We start from the raw sequence: 21,516 nt of genomic DNA on the forward strand, positions 1-21,516 counted from the left end.
ATGAACTTCAGAGGTTGTCTTTTAAATAACAGACTGATTTAAAGAGAAAACGTTCTAGGAAAATGTTTTTTATTATTTTGCTTTTGTGGTACAGGGTGTTCCCAGTTTCCTAATTATCTGAAGATCTGTTTTCTTAAAAGATTTCTTCATTGCATGGGGGAAATCAGATGTGTCATATCATGAAAATATTTCCTAGTGAAGTGGCTGATATAAAATTGGCAACCTCACAAACCTTCCCGGCACAACCAGCAACATCTGCTCCTGCCCCCAAAGGGATGGGCCTGTGCAAATCAGTCCCTCTCCAAAACCTGTTGGTTTGGAAGCAGTGCAAATATACTGCCAAGTGAAACCATCAAGTTTACCAAAGTTATGAGAGATCAGGAAATTGGTTTTAAATAATAGTGGCAAATTGCTAGACCCATTTCCAAAGCCCCTGACGTATAAGGATCTAGTTGAATTAATGTGGCCAGAAAAAAATCTACAAGAATAAAGGCATGATATAGGCTAAAAGAGAATTATTTATCAAAGGGTTAGAGAAGCCTTTGGGAAAATGGATGAAGCCCTCAAATATTTTTATAAATTGACCCTTTCTGATCATGCTATGGGAATACAAACATGATGTGACCATACAACTTTGTTGGGAAAATTAAACCCTCCAAAAAGAAAAAAAAATCGCGTTTGATGTCTTCTTTGTTTTAGTAATTAGTTCAGAGTTTGATTAGTATAAAATTAGATTATGAGATTCTTTCTTTTCATTATTTAGCTTCATTTTTCTATTTCTATTTTTAAAACACATTTAGAGACGGGGTCTTGCTACATTGCCCAGGCTGGTCTTAAACTCCTGAACTCAAGCGATCCTCCCACCTTGGCTTCCAAAAGTGCTGGGATTACAGGCCTGAACCATCATGCCCCAGCTTGTCTTCATTTTTGAAAGTAAACTTTTGTCAAGCCTTCTTTTCTTCCATGATTTCTAGGAAGTATTGATCCTCATTTTGTGAGATTCATTTTATAAGACCTCATTTTCTCTCTTAAATGATGCCTTCATCTACATTCTACAAGGTGGCCTCCATTCAAAACCAGGCCAAGTGAGAAGAGAAAAATCAAAAAATGTTGGGACAAAAAAGGTGTTAATGACATCAAATACTGAGAAGTGCCATACAATCTGGATATTCTAGAATGCTAGTGCAGGCTGCAGAAAAACAAATATTGCAAGGTTATGTTCTGACAGTCAATTCTATAACACTAGACCCTAGGCTTGCTTATAGGAATGGCCTGAACTATAGCTGTAAGGTGGTGTGTTCATTTGGCAGCAAACATTTGTCAAGATGGAAGGCAGGAGCATGGAAAAAGATCTTTTCAAAAGTAGTTTACAGTGGCTCATGCTTGTAAACTCAGCACTTTGGGAGGCGGAGGTGGGTGGATCTCTCAAGTTCAGCAGTTTGAGACCAGCCTGGGCAACATGGAGAAACCCTGTCTCTACAAAAACTACAAAAATTAACGAGGCATGGTACTTTGAGCCTGTAGTCCCAGCTACTTGGGAGGCTGAGATGGGAGGAGTCCTTGAGCCCAGGAGGTCAAGGCTACGATGAGCCATTATTATGCTACTGCACTCCAACCTGGAGGACAGAGCGAGACCCCGTCCCAAAAACAGAAAAAAAAAAAAGTAGTTTGGAAGCAGAATGAGATAGCATAGGTTTTAGATATAGTTGGACGGTGAGTTTCTATCATACCCAGATCAGCATTCCTCACTTTGGCTGTACACTAAATCACCAGGAGGACGTTTAAAATAATTCTAATGCCCAGGTCCTACCCCAGACCAGTGAAATCTGAATCTCTGGAGGGTATGGCCCAGGCATTTGTGTTTTTAAAGGGTTCTTCAGGTGATTCTAGTTTCAGCCAGGGATGAGAACCACTTGCCTAGACATTGGTTACTTTACCAAGGTGATATAGCTGCCAGGCACAAGAGGAGATGGGTTAGATTGCTTGTGATATATACATGTATCAAGAAATCAGCCAATAGGACACATAGCACGATGGTAATAGAACATCTCAAACATCCTACAGCAGCCCGTATAAACACCTCTGATCCCCTCATCCGAAGAGTCACCAAAGCCAGGTGCTGGTCCTTCCCACCTGTGAGAGGTATTTATATAGCTGGGGGTCTCGCTCCAGTCCCAGGAAAGCCAGGCGCTCCTCTTCGCCACCTGCCAGCAGCTGGTAGAAGATGTGGAAATTCCGCTCGCCTTGGTTTTGGTAGACAACTCGGGACTTCTCTATCAAGTAACTGATGATATGCCCACCTACAGGGATGCCCTTCAAAACAAAACAAAAAATGCAGCAGTGACAACACAAATCTCTTCCTGGCATCTCCTGATGGCTTGGAGTTCTAAGTTGGAATGAAGTCTGATCTATCAATCTTCTTCTTCTTTTTCTGGACCTATCAATCTTCTATCATTAGTATTTCCTGGGTTCTGTTTACAAAGATTTTTGCTTACCCCAAGAAACTATCATGAAGATAGTTTCTATGTCTTTTTCTAGAAGCTTGATTGTTTAGGATAATGATCCATCACTATTGAATTTTTGTATATGGAGAGGGGGAGTGGTCAAAGGTGTTTTTATTCATGTTGATATCCAGTTGATCTGTGCCATTTATTGGAAAGATGATCTTGTCTCTACTGAATCATAGTGATGCTTCTGTTGTAAGTCAGCTGACTGTACATGTGGACTCGATCTTGTCTGGACTTTATTCTGATCCATTGTCCTCTTTATCTATCCTTGTGTCAATATCACACTGTCTTAATATTTTCAATAATATATCCAATAAAGGATTTTATTCCAGAATATATAGAGATTCTTGCAAATCAATAGGAAAGAACCAACAACCCAATTAAAAATGGGCAAAAGACTTCAATGAAAAAGAAAGCCTTTAAGTGCCCAAGAAGCAAAATTTCATTAATTACCAAGGAGATACAAACTTAAATCACAGTGAAAAACCACTATATCCCACCAGAATTTCTCAAAAGGGTGAACAATATAAATGTTGGCAAGGGTATGGAGCAACCGGAACCATCATTAATTATCCTAACACTGCTTTGCTGGTAAGAACCCCACGATTCTACTTCTTTAATCCAATATAAATCTACTAAAGGGCATGTGCACGGATGTTCAAACTGCTGTATGTCACAGACCCAAACTGCAAATAGCCCAAATGTCCAACAAAAGGAGAACAGATAAGTTGTGACATAGTCATATAATCAAAAAGTGAACAACTGCTACATGCAAGGACATGGATGAATCTGACAGATACGTTGACTGAAAGAAGTCAGGCACAAAATAGAACATACTGTGTAATTTCATTCATATGCACTTCACCAGTGAAATGAACCCGTGATCACAGAGGTCAGAACAGTGGGCAGTGGGAAGGGGGAGTGTGTTGGGGAAGGGCAGGAAAAGCTTTCAGATGTTAGAATTTTTTTTATTTTTATTTTTATTTTAAGAGATAGGATCTTGCTCTGTTGCCCAGGCTGGAGTACTGTGGCCTGATTGTGGCTCATTATAACCTCAAACGCCTGGGCTCAAGCAATTCTCCCGCCTCAGCCTCCCAAGTAACTGGGATTATAAGCATGCACCACTGTGCCTTGCTATTTTATTTTGTTTTTTTGTAAAGACGGGGTCTCAATATGTTCCCCAGGCTGGTCTTGAACTCCTGGGCTCAAGCAATCCTCCCACCTCGACCTCCCAAAATGCTGTTATTACAGGTGTGAGTCACCACTGCCTGGCCTCCAGATGCTATCTTTTTTTTTTTTTTTTTTTTTTGAGACAGAGTCTCACTCTCTTGCTCAGGCTGGAGTGCAGTGGTGTAATCTGGGCTCACTGCAACCTCTGCCTCCCAAGTTTAAGCAATTCTCATGCCTCAGTCTCCCGAGTAACTGGGACTACAGGCGTACACCACCACACCTGGCTAATTTTTGTATTTTTATTAGAGACAGGGTTTCACCATGTTGGCCAGGCTGGTCTCGAACTCCTGACCTCAGGTGATCCACCCACCTTGGCCTCCCAAAGTGCTGGGATTACAGGCACGAGCCACCAAGCCTGGCCCAGATGCTAGACATTTTTATGTCTTGGTCTGGGTGGTGGTTACAGAGGTGGATACATATGTAAAAATTCACTGGGCTGTCCCCATGTTTTACAGCCTTTTCAGTATATGTGTTGAACTTCCAAAAAGGTTTTCAAATACGCATAGCTATTAAATTTCTTTCCAAATCCACTCCACCAGAGGCCCACTTCCCAGCCTCTGGGACATCCTTGAGCCAGTTTGTCTTCATCATTGAGCTCCATGCTCATACAGCTGCTGTTCTCCCATGTGTCATTTTACCACTTGGAATGATAAGCCCTTGAGAATTCTGCCTTCCTTTCCTGCTTGCCTTAGCTCCACTTCAATTCTGTGTCTAACACAGCCATGCTCATTCACTTATGCATTGTCCATGGCTGCTTTCATGCTACAAGAGAGGACTTGGGTCATTTCGACTGTATGGCTGAATGGCTCACAAAGCCTAAAATATTTACTATCTGGCTGTATCCGAAAAAGAGTGCCGGCCCCTGCCAGGTAAGCAGGCATGCCTAAACAAGATATTGTTTACTTGTGTCTGTTTTTTTTTTTTTTTTTGAGATGAAGTTTCACTCTTGTTGCCCGGGCTGGAGTGCAGTGGTGCCATCTTGGCTGTCTGAAACCTCCACCTCCCAGGTTCAAGCAATTCTCCTGCCTCAGCCTTCCGAGTAGCTGGAATTACAGGCACACACCACCACACCCGGCTAATTTTTTTGCATTTTTTTTTAAGAGATGAAGTTTCACCATGTTGGCCAGGCTGGTCCTGAACTCCTGACCTCAGGTAATCCACCTGCCTTGGCCTCCCAAATTGCTGGGATTACAGGCATGAGCCACTGTGTTCGGTCCTTGTGATTTGTTTTTAAGCTTAATGAAAAAAATGATATCACGCTGGCATACAGTAAGTTCCCAAGACCCATCCATGTGAGGTGTAGCTGTGTGGTTCATTTTCTCTCTGCAGTGTAATGACTGATGGTGTGAACACACCACAATGTAGTCATTCTCCTGTTGATGGACATTTCAGTTCTCTCCAGATGCGTTGGTGCTGTTCAGTCTACTTACTTGCTCATCATGATGAGCAGTTCTGTTATGGACACGCTTACGCATCTGATATCTCTGAGATATCTCTGAGAGCGGGATGGTTGCACCTTAGATTATGTTTTTCCAGCTTCCTAAGATAACATCATAACTCTGGTACACCCCATTATTTTCCAATAATTTCCCAATATTTTACACCCCACCAGCAATGTGTAAGAATTCCTTATGATCCATATCTTCATCAACACCTCATATATATTAGACTTTTTAGTTTTTGCCCATCCAGATGGTATAAAATGTTATCTCATTGTGGTCTTTACTTGCACTTCCTAAAACTAGCACTAACCCTGGATACATTTTTAAACTGCTTGAGCCAATAAATGTCGTTCTCCCCTTAAGGGGCCTTGGCTTGGGTTCCGTCACTGGCAAAATAAGGGGTCCCCATGAACCAGTAATAGGAGCTTCAGTGTACCTGAAAATCAAATTGTATATCCATGTATTTCCCAAATCTGCTGGAGTTGTCATTCCGGAGCGTTCTGGCATTTCCAAAAGCCTTGGAATACAAAGTGTCATTCACTGTCATTTAAGCTCACCATGCGTGTCAAATTCCTGATCCCAAATAATACGCTTAGTATGAAAACGGAGGAGAGAGGGCAGAAGGAGCCAGGGAGGAAAGGCATGCATTATCTTCTAAGAAGGGATCACTAACTACAGAGAATTTAATGCCAAACACTAGATTTGGACCTGGGGAGAAGAGGGGAACAATATCTTCTTCCTATAATCCAATCTAGGAATATATTGGAAATGGTCTCAGGAGGGGTACACAGAACCCTAGCCCCATGCTGTTCTAGAAGTTATGGTTGACAGTCCCCATCACCAGACCCCTTTTTGTATCACATTGTTCTGCTCAAAGGGTCCACTGGGAAAATTCCTTCTACTATAAACATCTTCATTTATAGAAAGGGCCACAAAAACAAAGGAGAAAATGACTTGTTCAGGATCAGCCAGCAAGTCGGTGAATTGCAACAATGTAAGTAATCATATAACCAAAATAATTTTAACTCAACAATAAGAAAACTATTAATAAATAATACAGTATTTTTGGTGCTTCCTAATTCTGCTGTGTGCTTTTTGTGCACCTGTTTCACTCAATCCTCAAAACTTCTTAGGCTGGGTGCAGTAGCTCACGCCTGTAATTCTAGCACTTTGGGAGGCTGATGCAGGCAGGTCACCTGAGGTCAGGAGTTCGAGACCAGCCTGGCCAACATGGCGAAACCCCGTCTCTACTAAAAAGGCAAAAATTAGCTGGGAATGATGGCACATGCCTGTAGTACCAGCTACTTGGGAAGCAGAAGCAGGAGAATCGCTTAAACCCAGGAGGCGGAGGTTTCTGTGAGCCGAGATTGTGCCACTGTACTCCAGCCTGGGTAACAGAGAGAGACTCTGTCTCAAAAAAAACCAAAAAAACAAAAAAATCCCCAAAAACTGAATGTCTTAAAAGGTAGGTACTATAAGCAGACCCATTCAACAAATGGGGAAATGGCTTACTTCCAGGTCACACCCTTAACTGTGACACTATCTGTGTGACCCTTTTCTTAACAGTGACCTGCCCATTTTAACTGACCTGCCCATACAGGATTTGTCTCACTTAGTGACCTCCCTGGGACTCCCTTCGATTGGTCCCCAGAGACCGCTTACCTCCAGCACTGGGTTGGAGAGCAGCAGTCTGTCACGGGCTATTTGTAGTGACTGGGTCATTGGGCAGGTCACTGCAAAATACTGGAGAATTTTCTTGGAGGCCTCTGTTTTCCCTGCCCCACTCTCTCCAGAAATGAGGATGAAATGGTTATTTAGTTCAGAGCACATCATTCGGTAAGCGTTGTCGGCTATAGCATAGCTGGAGGAGGAATGAGACAGAAACAAATTGGTTTTCATGGTACTTCCCTTGACTCTGACACCCACCAAAGAAGCAAAATAGGTGCTCCAGCTCCAGGAAGCCACATCCAGACTGTGGTACAAGGACAATGAGCTCAAACACATGTCAAGCCCTTTCCATAGGCGGGGCACAGTGGTTCATGCTTGTAATCCCAGCACTCCGGGAAGCTGAGGCAGATGGATCACTTGAGGTCAGGAGTTCGAGACCAGCCTGGCCAACATGATGAAACCTCATCTGTACTTAAAAAAGATACAAAAATTAGCCAGGTATGGTGGTGCACGCTTGTAATCCCAGCTACTTGGGAGGCTGAGGCAGGAGAATTACTTGAACCCGGGAGGCAGAGGTTGCAGTGAGCCGAGATCGCACCATTGTACTCCAGCCTGGGCAACAGAGCACGACTCTGTCTCAAAAACAAAAACAAAAAACCAAACCCAAACCCAAAAAACAAAAAACCAAAAAACTCTCTATTACGACCCACTGACTGATCAAATATAAAGTATACTAGATATCAAAACTCCAATAGTAGAAGAGTTAAAAGAAGAATTTAAGCAGTAATGAATTTTTTTTTTTGAGATGGAGTCTTGCTCTGTTGCCCAGGCCAGAGTGTAATGGCGCGATCTGGGCGCATTGCAACCTCTGCCTCCCAAGTTCAAGCGATTCTCATGCCTCAGCCTCTTGAGTAGCTGGGATTATAGGTGCACACCACCACGCCTGGCTAATTTTTGTATTTTTAGTAGAGACGGGGTTTCACCATGTTGGTCAGGCTGGTCTGGAACTCCTGACCTCATGATCCACCTGCCTCAGCCTCCCAAAGTGCTGGGATTACAGGCGTGAGCCACTGCACCTGGCCTGAAAATATTTTTTGAAGTTCACCAAATTTACGTTTTTAATCCATCAACATGTTTTATAAGAATAAGCCAGCTACTAACTTACATCTCCAAGAGATGTTCTTTTAACTGTAGGTGAAAATAACAATCTTGTCTAAATATTAAATAATTCAATTCAATAAACAGAATAAGATCTCATGTATTTTTTCCCTCAAAACCTAGAATACTAAGAATGGAGTGGCAGGAAACCAAAGAGATTAACAAACTTCAGTGATATCTTTAGGACAAGAGGTAAAACTATGAGAAGCACTTTATCTTCAAGATCAGACACCAAAGCATGAAGGTGTCCCAGGAATAGAACCTGAATACGAGGCAGAATTGCAAAGCCATTTTGGCTTTTAATCCATTGTGGTAGCTGGGCATGGTGGCTCACACCTGTAATCCCAGCACTTTGGGAGGCTGAGGCGGGCAGATTGCTTGAGCCCAGGAGTTTGAGACCAGCCTGGGCAACACACTGAGACCTTGTCTCTACAAAAAATACAAAAATTAGCCAGGGTGGTGGTGTGTGCCTGTAGTCCTGGCTACTTAGGAGGCTGAGGTTGGAGGATCACCTGAGTTGTGGGAGGTGGAGGCTGCAGTGATCCATTATTGTGTCACCACTCTCCAGTCCGGGTGACAAAGCGAGACCCTGTCTCAACATATATATGGCAGGGATGCAGAAAGGCTTATGAGTGCCTTAGAAAGTGGAATAGTTCGGCCGGGCGCGGTGGCTCAAGCCTGTAATCCCAGCACTTTGGGAGGCCGAGACGGGTGGATCACGAGGTCAGGAGATCGAGACCATCCTGGCTAACACGGTGAAACCCCGTCTCTACTAAAAAATATAAAAAATTAGCCAGGCGAGGTGGCGGGCGCCTGTAGTCCCAGCTACTCGAGAGGCTGAGGCAGGAGAATGGCGTGAACCCGGGAGGCGGAGCTTGCAGTGAGCTGAGATCCGGCCACAGCACTCTAGCCTGGGCGACAGAGCGAGACTCCGTGTCAAAAAAAAAAAAAAAAAAAAAAGAAAGTGGAATAATTCATGCCTGTAATCCCAGCACTTTGGGAGGCCGAGGTGGGTGGATCATGAGCTCAGGAGATCGAGACCATCCTGGCCAACACAACAAAACCCCATCTCTACTAAAAATACAAAAAAAAAACCTTAGCTGGGCACAGTGGCGGGCGCCTGTAGTCCCAGCTACTCAGGAGGCTGAGGCAGGAGAATGGCATGAACCCAGGAGGTGGAGCTTGCAGTGAGCCAAAATAGCACCACTGCACTCCTGCCTGGGCAACAGAGCAAGACTCCGTCTCAAAAAGAAAAAAAAAAAAAAAGAAAAGAAAGTGGAATAGCTGAGTCACCAAGACAACAGAGGCAGAATCTAAATATTAGCCTAGAAGTCAAGAGGGAGAAAAACTAGAAAATTCAGCAAAGCCTGGGCAAGAAAAAAATTGCTCATCTTTCCTTTCTTTTGATAGTTGTTGTTTTGAATGTTAAATAACTATTAGAAAATTTGGCTAATTAGGCATAGTGACAAACAAACAGCAATATTTAGCAGATAATATGGGTTATACATTATTTTCAAATACAAAGGAAATTATTTAAAATAGTAAGGTTTTAAGACTTAAAAATGTTCTCAACTTTGTGAAAACTGATATCAAAGTGGTTATATTTTCTAGCCTCTGTGAAATGGCTCTAGAAACTCTGAATTAATGTGTAACTAACCAGTAAACTCTAACTACACGTAAATTTTTATTTCGGTCCCTTTTAATTAACTTCCGAATCAAATGAGAAATCTAAACAGATTGTTTTTACAGAGTCAGTTACATGTTAAGAAGGAAAATGGTGTTTGGAGACAAGAGATCTGAGTTCAGGTGAATAATTCTACCCTGTCAGCTTATAGTGTTACATAAAAACAAATTCTGGCCATACTGCAGGCAAGTATGTATTTTCAAAAATTTGCATAAAACAGAAAATGTTATGTACTAAAAATATAATCACCCTCTACAAATTATTATTACCATAGGTTATACATAGGGGAGAGAAATGAAGAAATTTGCACCTCTTAAGCTTCCATAGCCCTGGTTAAGTTTCTACCAAGGAGCAGTCTTCTTAGGCACCAGTGGACGGCACTATAGCAACCCTCTTCCCAGAGAAGACGTCTCTCCAGCCACACTCTTAAATTTCTCAGCAGTTACACAAAGGTTCCACCTTTTTTCATATTTAAGCTGAGACTCCATAAAGACCTTCTAAAGTTTTCTACTGCTTTGGAAGACTTACTTTACAAGAAGGCAAGGGCTTAAATGAGGTACAGAACCTAATAAACATGCATCAAAGATTTAGATGGATGGATGGATATATTGATGGATAGGTAGGTAGGTGGATGGATAGGTGAATGAATGGATGGATAGGTGGATGGATGGATATGTGGATGGATAGGAGGATGAACGGATGGGTGGGTGGATGGATGGATGGATGGATGGATGGATGGATGGACGGACGGACGGACAGATGCATGGTGAGAAGGAAGGAGACAGAGAAGGAAGGAGAGAGAGGAAGGGGAAAAATAAAAATCCTTCTAGTGATGATCCTGTGGATGCTACTCACACATGTGGTGGCAGTTCAAAGAAATTGACCCCTTGATAAAGTTCCATCTGGCTCACAGTGTAGATTCCGAGCTCCTGGTATGGATTCACGGACACAAGGAGGGTGCCAATATATGTCTAGAGAAATGGACCAAAGCAAAAGTGAGGAATTCTGGGTTGCAAAAGATTGTCACACATGATGATCCCCGTGTATTCATTCTGCATGGAGGATTTAAAATGATACATCAGGCGGGATCTCTGCTGGGAGCTTACATGGTTGGGGCGGGGGTATGAGGGAGACAGCAGACAAACATCTGAGGAATGAAGACAGCTGCAGGAAGAGATCAGTATTAAGAAAGGTGTACACGGCTGGGTGTGGTGGCTCATGCCTGTGATCCCAGCACTTTGGGAGACCGAGGGGGGCAGATCACAGGTGAGGAGATCGAGACCATCCTGGCTAACATGGCAAAACCCCATCTCTACTAAAAATACAAAAAATTAGCCGGGCGTGATGGTGCACGCCTGTAGTCCCAGCTACTCGGGAGGCAGAGGCAGGAGAATCTCTTGAACCCAGGAGGTGGAGGTTGCAGTGAGTCGAGATCGTGTCACTGCACTCCAGCCCAGGTGACAGAGCAAGACTCTGTCTCAAAAAAAATAATGATAATAAAAATAAAAAAAGAGAAAGGTATACACAGCGTAATGAGGGTATAAACAATGAAGGCAGGCCATATTAGCAGGCATGGGAAAGTCTTCTTCTTCTTTTTTTTTTTTTTTTTGAGACAGAGTCTCACTTCACTGCCCAGGCTGGAGTGCAGTGGCTCGATCTCAGCTCACTGCAACCTCTGCCTCCTGGGTTCAAGTGATTCTCCTCAGCCTCCCATAGCTGGGATTACAGGCATGTGCCATCACACCCAGCTAATTTTGTATTTTTAGTAGAGATGGGGTTTTACCATGTTGGCTAGTCTGGTCTTGAACTCCTGACCTCAGGTGATCTGCCTGCCTTGGCCTCCCAAAGTGCTGGGATTACAGGCGTGAGCCACCGCACCTTGCCGGGAAGACTTCTTTAAGGAGGTGATATCTGAGCAGAGCTTGAAGGATGAGGAGCCAACCATGAACAAAGTAGGCAGGAAGGGCATTTCAGGCTGAAGGAATACATGTGGCAGGCTAGCGGCATGAGAGGCCATTGTGGTTGAAGTCTAAGTAAGGGCAGAATGGAGACTAGCAAGGGAGGATGTTGAAGATGGAGCAGGTTCAGATCATCCAGGCTCTGTGGGCTCCCATGAGGAACTGGGGTTTTATTCTAAATACTGTGGATGGCAGAGATACCACCCTTCCCTACTGAAATGAAATACCTGCCCTACAAAGATTTCATGACAAAAACGCCAAAAGCAACTGCAACAAAAGCAAAGATTGACAAATGGGATCTAATTAAACTAAAGGGCTTCTGCACAGCAAAAGAAACTATCACCAGAGTGAAGAGCCAACCTACAGAATGGGAGAAAAGTTCTGCAACCTATTCATCTGACAAAGGTCTAATATCTGGTCTACAAGGAATTTAAACAAATTTACAAGAAAAAACAAACCCATTAAAAAGTGGGCAAAGGAAATAAACAGACACTTCTCAAAAAGGAGACATACGTGCAGCCAACAATCATATGAAAAAAAGCTCAACACTACTGATCATTAGAGAAATGCAAATCCAAACCACAATGAGATATCATCTCATGCCAGTCAGAATGGCGATTATTAAAAAGTGAAAAAACAACAGATGCTGGCAAGGCAGTGGGGAAAAAGGAAGGCTTTTGCACTGTTGGTAGAAGTGTAAATTAGTTCAACCACTGTGGAAAACAGTGTGGCAATTCCTCAAAGATCTAGAGGCAGAAATACCATTTGACCCAGCAATCCCAATACTGGGTATATACCCAAAGAAATATAAATCATTCTATTATAAAGATACATGTACATGTGTGTTCACTGCAGCACTACTCACAACAGCAAAGACATGGAATCAACCCAAATGCCCATCAATGATAGACTGAATAAAGAAAATAGAGTGCATATACATTATGGAATACTATGCAGCCATAAAAGGGAACGAGATCATGTCCTTTGCTGCTACATGGAAGAAGCTAGAAGCCGTTATCCTCAGCAAACTAATGCAGGAACAGAAAACCAAACACTGCATGTTCTTGCTAATAAGTGGGAACGAAATGATGAGAACACATGGACACATTTGTGGGAAGGGGGAACAACACACATTGGGGCTTGCTGCAGAAGACAGAGCACCAGAAAGAATAGCTAATGCATGCTGGTCTTAATACCTAGGTGATGGATTGATCAGCAGACCACCACAGCACATGTTTACCTATGTAACAAACCTGCACATCCTGCACATGTACCCCTGAAGTTAAAAGTTGAAGATACAAAAAAAGAGAAATACCTCCCTAAACCATTACGTGAATGGATCACTTTAAGAGGGGAGCATGTAACCTGACGCATGGTTCTTAAAGGTCTCTCTGGCATTCAGTGAAAGTAGGATGGGTGGGCCGAGCGCGGTGGCTCACGCCTGTAATCCCACGACTCTGGGAGGCTGAGGCAGGTGGGTCACCCAAGGTCAGGAGTTTGAGACCAGCCTGGCCAACATGGTGAAACCCCATCTCTACTAAAAGTACAAAAAAATTACCCGGGGGTGGTGGCAGGCACCTGTAGTCTCAGCTAATGAGGAGGCTGAGGTAGGAGAATTGCTTGAACCTGGGTGGCGGAGGTTGCAGTGAGCTAAGATCGGGCTACTGCACTCCAGCCTGGGCAACAGAGTGAGACTCCATATGAAAAAGGGGGGAAAAAAAAAAACAGAAAAAAACAAACAAACAAGAGAATAGGATGGTTATACCTACAAACCTTCCAAAATTGGGAAAAACACTCCTGCTACTGGCACTTATATTCCCAAATTTCAACATTAGACTCTACTCATATTCAGGTTTTTCAGGTACTTACTTATATGTATAATATAACCACTAACATAAGGCTTTTGAAATACAATTATGAATAAACAAAGAGCTCCATGCTCTTATATAGAAAAAAATTAATGTGCTCCTTGGAAAATACATCTGATATTCTCAGATTCTCAGTGTGTAGCTGTTTCAAATACAGGACGCACTAAATCTATATTAAGATTATGCTAAAATAGCTGGGTGTGGTGGTGTGTGCCTGTAATCCCAGCTACATGGGAGGCTGAGGCAGGAGGAGTGCTTGAACCCAGGAGTTCAAGACTAGCCTGGGCAACTTAGCAAGACCCATCTCAAAAAAAAAAAAAAAAAAGATTACACACAAAATCATTCTAACTAATGTCTCCAATCTCCAGGACAAAAATCAAACATAGAATTGAAGCAGAGAATTTTCACTAAAATTCCGTATTACTTCAATCAGTAGAAACTCAGGGTGGAAGACACAGTTTCTGAAATCCTTTATCAGTGCAAATCAGAAACATTTAGCTTAATCACGATGATCCCATCATGCCATTTGTACTTCTCTGTACCATGTCATTTTTCCTTTTCCTGTATATAAAATTAGTTTTTTTTTTTTTTTCTATTTCTACGATTAAGGGTGATAATTCTGAAAGTTAGGCTGTAGGATATGTACTCTAAGAAACACCTTGTTTATTTCTTCTGGTAACCTTGGTTTCAATATATAGATTAAGCCACGAGCACCATTACAAACAAAATAGCTACAAGACAAATATTTTTAAACCGCTTCTGTCTAATTTACTCTTGGCAAAAGCTAATAAAATCTCAAAAAATTAAATAATTTTAATAACACCCATGACACACACAGGGACACTATGAAGTTTACCCTAGAGGAATTTACCTGAAAATTGACCACCAAATCAGAGCGTGGTGATAAATGTGAATTTAACAAAAACTGGCTTTTGAATAAAAACTAGATGTGACAAGATCAACCTGAGAAGAGTTTGGTAAGTGCTGCATTCTTGACCCTTGACCATTCATGGGGTATGCTGGACAGCTTTTATTTTTGCCTGCTTGGTAGCTCTGCCCCTTTCTCCCAACAAAGTCCTTCAGAGAACCCTCTTCCCCAGCTCTCTGTCTATACCTTCTGGGGCTCTGACTCCACCCCTCACCTCCAGGGGCGGGCCTGCTAAGAGCCTGGCCAGTCAGAATAGTCTTCATTTCTAGCCATGGGATTGGTTCAGAGACAGGCACATGACCGAAAGCGGACCAATCAGAGCTGATCAACATCAGCTTGGGCCATTTACTAGCGCTTATCCCCAGAGGACCCGCTCGCTTCTCAGCGGCAACCCTAAGGCGATAAAATGACAGCCCGGATCTGAGGGCAACCATCTTGCTGCCATGCACCTGAGAAGGAAATGGATGCCTAAGAAATCAGAGCAGAGATGGAGAAAGAGTCGCCAGACATCGTCTGAAACCCTAGATCTAGTCCTGGGACCTACAGTTTACAGACATGGACAGATTCCCTTTAGTGACTTAGGGTGGTGTAAGTTGGGTATCTGTGACGGGCAGCCATAAACGTCTTAGCACAAAGGATCGAAGTGCATCTGAGAGTGGCGCCTCAGTATCTCCCTTTTATGTCTAACCTAATAGAGTGATATTATTCACACTCATCAAAGTTGTGAAGGCAAGAAGGAAACAACCACCCTAGAAAAACAGCTGAGAAATGGATCACGTTACGTATATGAGGTTCTCGTTGAAACGCTTGCGGAGGTTGTCGACAAAGGCAGATTCGCTGGTATATGCGTCCAATAGCACAAAATCCTGAACCCCGACCTTGTCCCGGGCAGTCAGCGCCCCTTCCATGTGCAGACGGATGTGTTTCCTCCTCACGTCTTCTTTCTACGGGAAACAGAACATTCTTCAGCAGCTCGTCTATTTGGTAATATCTATTACACGTCTAATGAATGGAAATAATAAGATGCTAAACCCTGGGATAGTAGAGAGCCAGCATTAACTTATGCTGTCTTCACTTAGAGTTTACAATATGGTTGGGGATATGAGATCATAATCATAAAAAATAGGAATAGCAGCAGCTGACAGGAACCAAGTATTTACCGTTAGGTACTATTCTAAACGCTTGACTTGTGCTATTTCTTCTGACCTTCTTTCTGACCCTATGAAATACTATTATTATGCCCCCCCATACAGATGAGGAAACTGAGGCATAGGAATGTCATAAGCCATGCCCAAAATCTGCCAAAAGACGGAGCCAGAAAATGAACCTAGATAACATACCCAGACTTGCTTTCCTGGTAACCATGTATTCAATACATTTTTTTTTTTTTTTTTGAGACGAAGTCTCGCTCTGCCTCTCAGGCTGGAGTGCAGTGGCGAGATCTCCGCTCACTGCAAGCTCCGTCGCCTCCCAGGTTCACGCCATTCTCCTGCCTCAGCCTCCCGAGAAGCTAGGACTACAGGCGCCCGCCACCACGGCCGGCTAATTTTTTTGTATTTTCAGTAGAGACGGGGTTTCACCGTGTTCGCCAGGATGGTCTCCATCTCCTGACCTTGTGATCCACCCGCCTTGGCCTCCCAAAGTGCTGGGATTACAGGCGTGAGCCACTGTGCCCGGCCAATACATGTTTTTTTAAATTAATGTTTCCTTTATGTTGATCAGTCGAGCTTGAATGTTTTCTTTTTTAAAAAAATTAATTTTTCTTTATTTCAATAAATGTTAATTGTGTAAACTCACTTTGTAATTCCCACATGAGTGATGAGGAGTTTGGGCCAGAAAGGGAAATTCTTGCTACAGAGGACTATTTAAGGAAGGATAAACTTGGAGTGTTCCTCTCCAAGGATGGGCTTCAGACGTCACTGGAGAAGGTGTGGCTACAGCCCATTGGATGGCAAAGAATCTCACCAGGATACCAGGGCCGGAGCTGGTTTGGTCACTGGGCAGGCACCAGGAATGACCTTCCTGAGCACAGGCGCTGCTGGATGGGAGACCATGGAGGGGACCAAGGGAATGAGATTTCCAGGGCTCAGGCAAGCTGCGGCCAGAGGGCAGGTGTGCGTTGGGAGAAGGAACAGGAGTAGTTATGAAGCCTGGAGTGTGTGATGTCTTGTCAGGAGGGCTGTGACAAAGTGGTCACCAGGCCCTTGGCCACAGCTGTGAGGTCACGGACGGACTATGTGCTTTGGGCACACAGTGAGTGTGTGTGCCCCCCACATACCACTGTGCAGCAGAATGTACAGTCTGAAAACAAGAGAAAGCAAAACACAGCAAAGGACATCAGGAAGAGAAGCCGCCTGCCTTTGCAATGTCCCTCCAGTGCCCTCTAGTGACAAAAATGACATTGTGTTCACTTTAAGGAGAAATGCCTGAAGCGTGCAGTTTGTTATTGCTCAGCAGGTAATGAAGAGTGAATTTGGATCTGAGAGGCAATAAATTGACAACTAGTACATATGGATATGCAAAGGTCCTAGCATAGCCAAAGTATCTTGCAAAAGAAAACAAAGCTAGAATAAGACTGTGTTTAATAAGACTGTGTGGCAATTGATTTTCGGTAGAGGTCCCAAAACAATTCAGCACAGAAATGGAAAACATTTCCATCCAATGGTGCAGGAACCACTAGATATTTACAGAAAGAAAAAAATTGCAGTTGCATGTGGTGGCTCACAGCTGTGATCCCAGCACACTGGGATGCTGAGGCGGGAGGATTGCCTAAAGCCAGGAGTTGGAGACCAGCCTGTGCAACACAGGGAGAGACTCCCATCTCTACTTAAAAATACATAAATATAAAATAAAAAGAAAGTAAAAATGCATCTCAGTCCCTTTATTATATTACACTACACACACACACACAACACACACACACACACACACACACACATAAACTTGAGATGCATCTGAGACCTAAACACAAATTTAAAATCTATGTAAAGCTACTGGAAGTAAACAAGGGGACCATCTTTGTAACCAAGGGAAGACAAAGTTTTCTTAGATGAGAGCCAGGAAGAAATAATAATAAAAGACACAAAATAAGAAATCAGACTTCATCAAATATAAAGTTTCTCATTAGAAGACACGGTTAAGAAAATAGGCAAGTCACAGACCAGCAGAAAATATTCACAAAATATATAGCCGCAAAGAATGTGTATCTAGAATAAAAGACATCTACAGTCTAATAATAAAAAGACAAACCCAGTGAAAATTTGGCGAAAGACTTGAATGGACACTTCACAAAGGAAGAAAGACAAATTGGCAATACACACATAGAAAAATGGTCGGCCGGGCGCGGTGGCTCAAGCCTGTAATCCCAGCACTTTGGGAGGCCGAGGTGGGCGGATCACAAGGTCAGGAGATCGAGACCATCCTGGCTAACACGGTGAAACCCCGTCTCTACTAAAAACTACAAAAAAAAAAAACTAGCCGGGCGAGGTGGTGGGCGCCTGTAGTCCCAGCTACTCGGGAGGCTGAGGCAGGAGAATGGCGTGAACCCGGGAGGCGGAACTTGCAGTGAGCTGAGATCTGGCCAGTGCACTCCAGCTTGGGTGACAGAGGGAGACTCCGTCTCAAAAAAAAAAAAAAAAAAAAAAAAAAAAAAAAAAAAAAAAAATGGTCAACATTGGCGGGCGCGGTGGCTCAAGCCTGTAATCCCAGCACTTTGGGAGGCCGAGACGGGCGGATCACAAGGTCAGGAGATTGAGACCATCCTGGCTAACATGGTGAAACCCCGTCTCTACTAAAAATACAAAAACTAGCCGGGTGAGGTGGCAGGCGCCTGTAGTCCCAGCTACTCGGGAGGCTGAGGCAGGAGAATGGTGTAAACCCGGGAGGCGGAGCTTGCAGTGAGCTGAGATCCGGCCACTGCACTCCAGTCCGGGCGACAGAGCGAGACTCCGCCTCAAAAAAAAAAAAAAGAAAAAAGAAAAATGGTCAACATTTTGTTAGTCATCAGGGAAACACAAATTAAAACCACAATGAGATACCACCAGAATAGTCAAAATTAAAAACACTGACAACACCAAATACTGGTGAGGATGCGGAGCAGACAATTCTCTCACACTGCTGGGAGGAATGCAAAGAAAATCACTTTGGGAAAAAGATCTGGCAGTTTCTAATGAAGTTAACCATGCCTCTGTTCTTTGATCCAGCGATTCCACTCCTAAGTATTTACACAAGAGAAATGTAAACATAGGTCTACAAAAAGCCTTGAACATGAAGTTCAACTCATGCTCAGCTGTATTCAGAAGGGCCCCTAACTGGAAACAATCCAAATCCCCATCAACAGGAGAATGGCTGTGGCCCATCTGTACAATAGAAGGAGGACAGCAATAAAAGAGAAATAACGGGTACACGCAAGAGCATGGATGACTCTCATAGACATTATGCTGAGTGAAAGAGCCCAGACACAAAAGAGTCGTACTGTAGGATTCCATTGAAATGGCACTCTGGGACAAGCAAAACTAATTCACGGTGAAAAATCAGAACAATTGCTGTCTAGTTGGGGAGTTGTCAGGCAAAGGATATTTTTGGAGTGATGGAAACGTTCCATATCATGATAGGGCTGTGGGTTACATGAGTGTATCTGTTGGTCAAGATAAATTGTTAAAATTGTGTGCATTTTACTGTATGTAAAATTTATTTTTGAAAAAGAACTGTAAAAAATAAGTGGGGAAGAGGAGGAGATTGGCTGGAGGTATGAACGTAAATGGAATGGCAGAATGTTAATTGTTAAAGCTAGGTGGTGGATAGAGGGGGATTTATGATACTATTCTGTTTACTTTGTATTAATTTGAAGTTTTCCATGAAGAAAAGTTTTAAAAAACAGAATGGCCACCAGATGTCTCCCTACACTAGCCAAATGGAGCTAGAAGAACCCTAATCACTAGCAACCTAACATTCAAAACAATGCATTTAGATCAAACAATATTTTAGTGATTTCAGGTTGGGCGTGGTGGCTCATGTTTGTAATCCCAGCACTTTGGGAGGCCAAGGTGGGTGGATCGCTTGAGCCCAGGAGTTCGAAACCAGCCTGAGCAACATGGTGAAACTCTGTCTCTACTAAAAATACAAAAACTAGCTGGGTGTGGTGGTGCGTGACAGTAGTCCCAGCTGCTTGTGAGGCTGAGGTGGGAGGATCGAGGATCGCATGAACCTCAGGAGACTGAGGCTGCAATGAGCCATGATTGCACCACTACACTCCAGCCTAGCCAACAAAGTGAGACATTGTCTCAAAAAAAAAAAAAAAAGTAAAAGAAATATTTTAGTAATCCCAAATATTCCCATGCTGTACCACATATAGCATAGCATAATGATTAAGACTTTGGAACATGAGCCTTTCCAAGTTCAAATCCCATTTCTGTTGCTTCCTGGCAGTACAATCTTGGCTTCCTGGCAGTACAATCTTGGGAGAGTCCCAAGTCTCTATTTCATCTCTATAAAATGGAATTATAATTGTACTTACCTCATAGGGTTGTCAGTTTCACCAGAACCACGTAAAGCACATGGAACCATGCCAGGCACAATTTAAATTCAGTAAGTGCTTGCTTTTGTCATCATTAGTATCAATAATCCCGATTATTAGAAAGAGAAACACAGTAAAGCAAGTCTGCTGCTTAGGAGTCAATGAGCTCCTATTAAATTGGAGGTAGGTTGGTGTCTGAAATAATGTCTGGAGCTGCACCCACAAATATTACTGTAGTCAGGTTGCTGCAGGCGGAGGATGCGGAGGTTAACCAAGCTTCCTTCTTAGCCTGGTCCTAAGGATGGGAGGGTGGTGTACTCCTGCAGTCAGCCTAGAAACTGATGTGACTTGAAGCCCAAAGAAATTTGACAAAATCTTGTAGATTAAGGAACATGACAACAATTTTTAACTTGCAAGGGCCAAAACACACTCCATTCACTTCAGACTAGAGTTTTGTTTATTGCAATATTTCAGTTCTAACACCTGGATTCCGTTGTCTGTTGATTTCCAGTTATCTTTTAAAGGACGTGGGAAAATGAGAGTGTCCCAATAAGATTGACATGGACCGTCAAAGGGATGAATACTGGGACATAAGGGAGAAGGGTAATCAAGAAATTGGAATGATTCAGCTTTAACCAAAAAGATGACTAAGAGACTTATAAAGAGAGCATTAAATCCAGATTAAATAAGAGGGAGGAAATTAAAGAGATCTTCAATTACACCTAAGAAAACTAAATTGAATCAAATTAAGTTACATCGAAGAAAGAACTCCATCTTTGGGATGATAAAACTGTGGAGGATCCTAACTGTGCATATCCAGATGCAGAGATCACAGATTCTGCCTGTTACAGGGTTCCAGCAGGTACTATGACTGAGTCAAGCTGCCAGGTGATGGGGACTGGATTAGACCTGGGAATGAAGGGCCATCTCTGGTGTGTAGCTACTGTCTGGCTCCAGCTGGTTGACGTCATGCACAAATATAGGGCCTTTGTTGCCAGAACTTCCGATTATTTAAGTCAGAAGTTTAGAATTACATACTCAGTCCTATCATACAATTTACCCTTGCAGGACACTATCTTGCAGCCTCTGCAGCAAGCCACTCTTTGTCTTGGATAGTTTCAACCTGTCACTCATCTAAAAGCAAGGGATTCAAGGAAACACTCAAACCAGAACCATTATTTTGGAAGTATCATGTACTCAGTGATGATCTGATCGTCATCTACATAATCTAATGCTTGATCCAGTATGTGGAGTCAGGGTGGGGAGATGACAGGGAGGCCACAATATGTGGAAAGGTGGTGAGATGCCATGGTAGAGGCAGAAGTGCCTGCCAGCTATTCCGTGGGCTTCCCCACATTTACAAACTCCCTTGCAGTTAGGTGGAGTTGCTTGACTACTTCTGGCCAACTGGCTGTAAATAGAAGTGACATTTGTGCAAGACCCTTTCAGTGTTACCAGAATTTCTTTGATACTGCAATGACTAAGAATTTTTCTTGTTGAATGGACAAGCCACAAGATCAAAACAGCCTGGATTCCTGAGCCATCACATAGAGGAGAG

General features: G+C 43.1%; 1 protein-coding gene across 3 annotated transcripts in view; it reads right to left on the bottom strand.

Moving 5' to 3' along the window:
• The window catches only part of MYO1H (myosin IH), a 103,742-nt gene that overhangs the window by 46,018 nt on the left and 36,208 nt on the right, over nt 1-21,516 (bottom strand). For all 3 annotated transcript variants that reach the window (XM_033220698.1, XM_033220699.1, XM_033220700.1), the window contains exons 2-6: nt 15,226-15,387; nt 10,545-10,660; nt 6,842-7,040; nt 5,616-5,696; nt 2,134-2,313 (exon numbers count right to left, since the gene is read on the bottom strand). In XM_033220698.1, coding sequence (XP_033076589.1) covers nt 2,134-2,313; nt 5,616-5,696; nt 6,842-7,040; nt 10,545-10,660; nt 15,226-15,387 — 738 coding nt within the window. The remainder of the gene's footprint in view (nt 1-2,133; nt 2,314-5,615; nt 5,697-6,841; nt 7,041-10,544; nt 10,661-15,225; nt 15,388-21,516) is intronic.

The sequence above is a fragment of the Trachypithecus francoisi genome, unplaced genomic scaffold, assembly GCF_009764315.1.
Source record: "Trachypithecus francoisi isolate TF-2019V2 unplaced genomic scaffold, Tfra_2.0 Lachesis_group11, whole genome shotgun sequence".
In the NCBI taxonomy this organism is placed as follows: Eukaryota; Metazoa; Chordata; class Mammalia; order Primates; family Cercopithecidae; genus Trachypithecus; species Trachypithecus francoisi.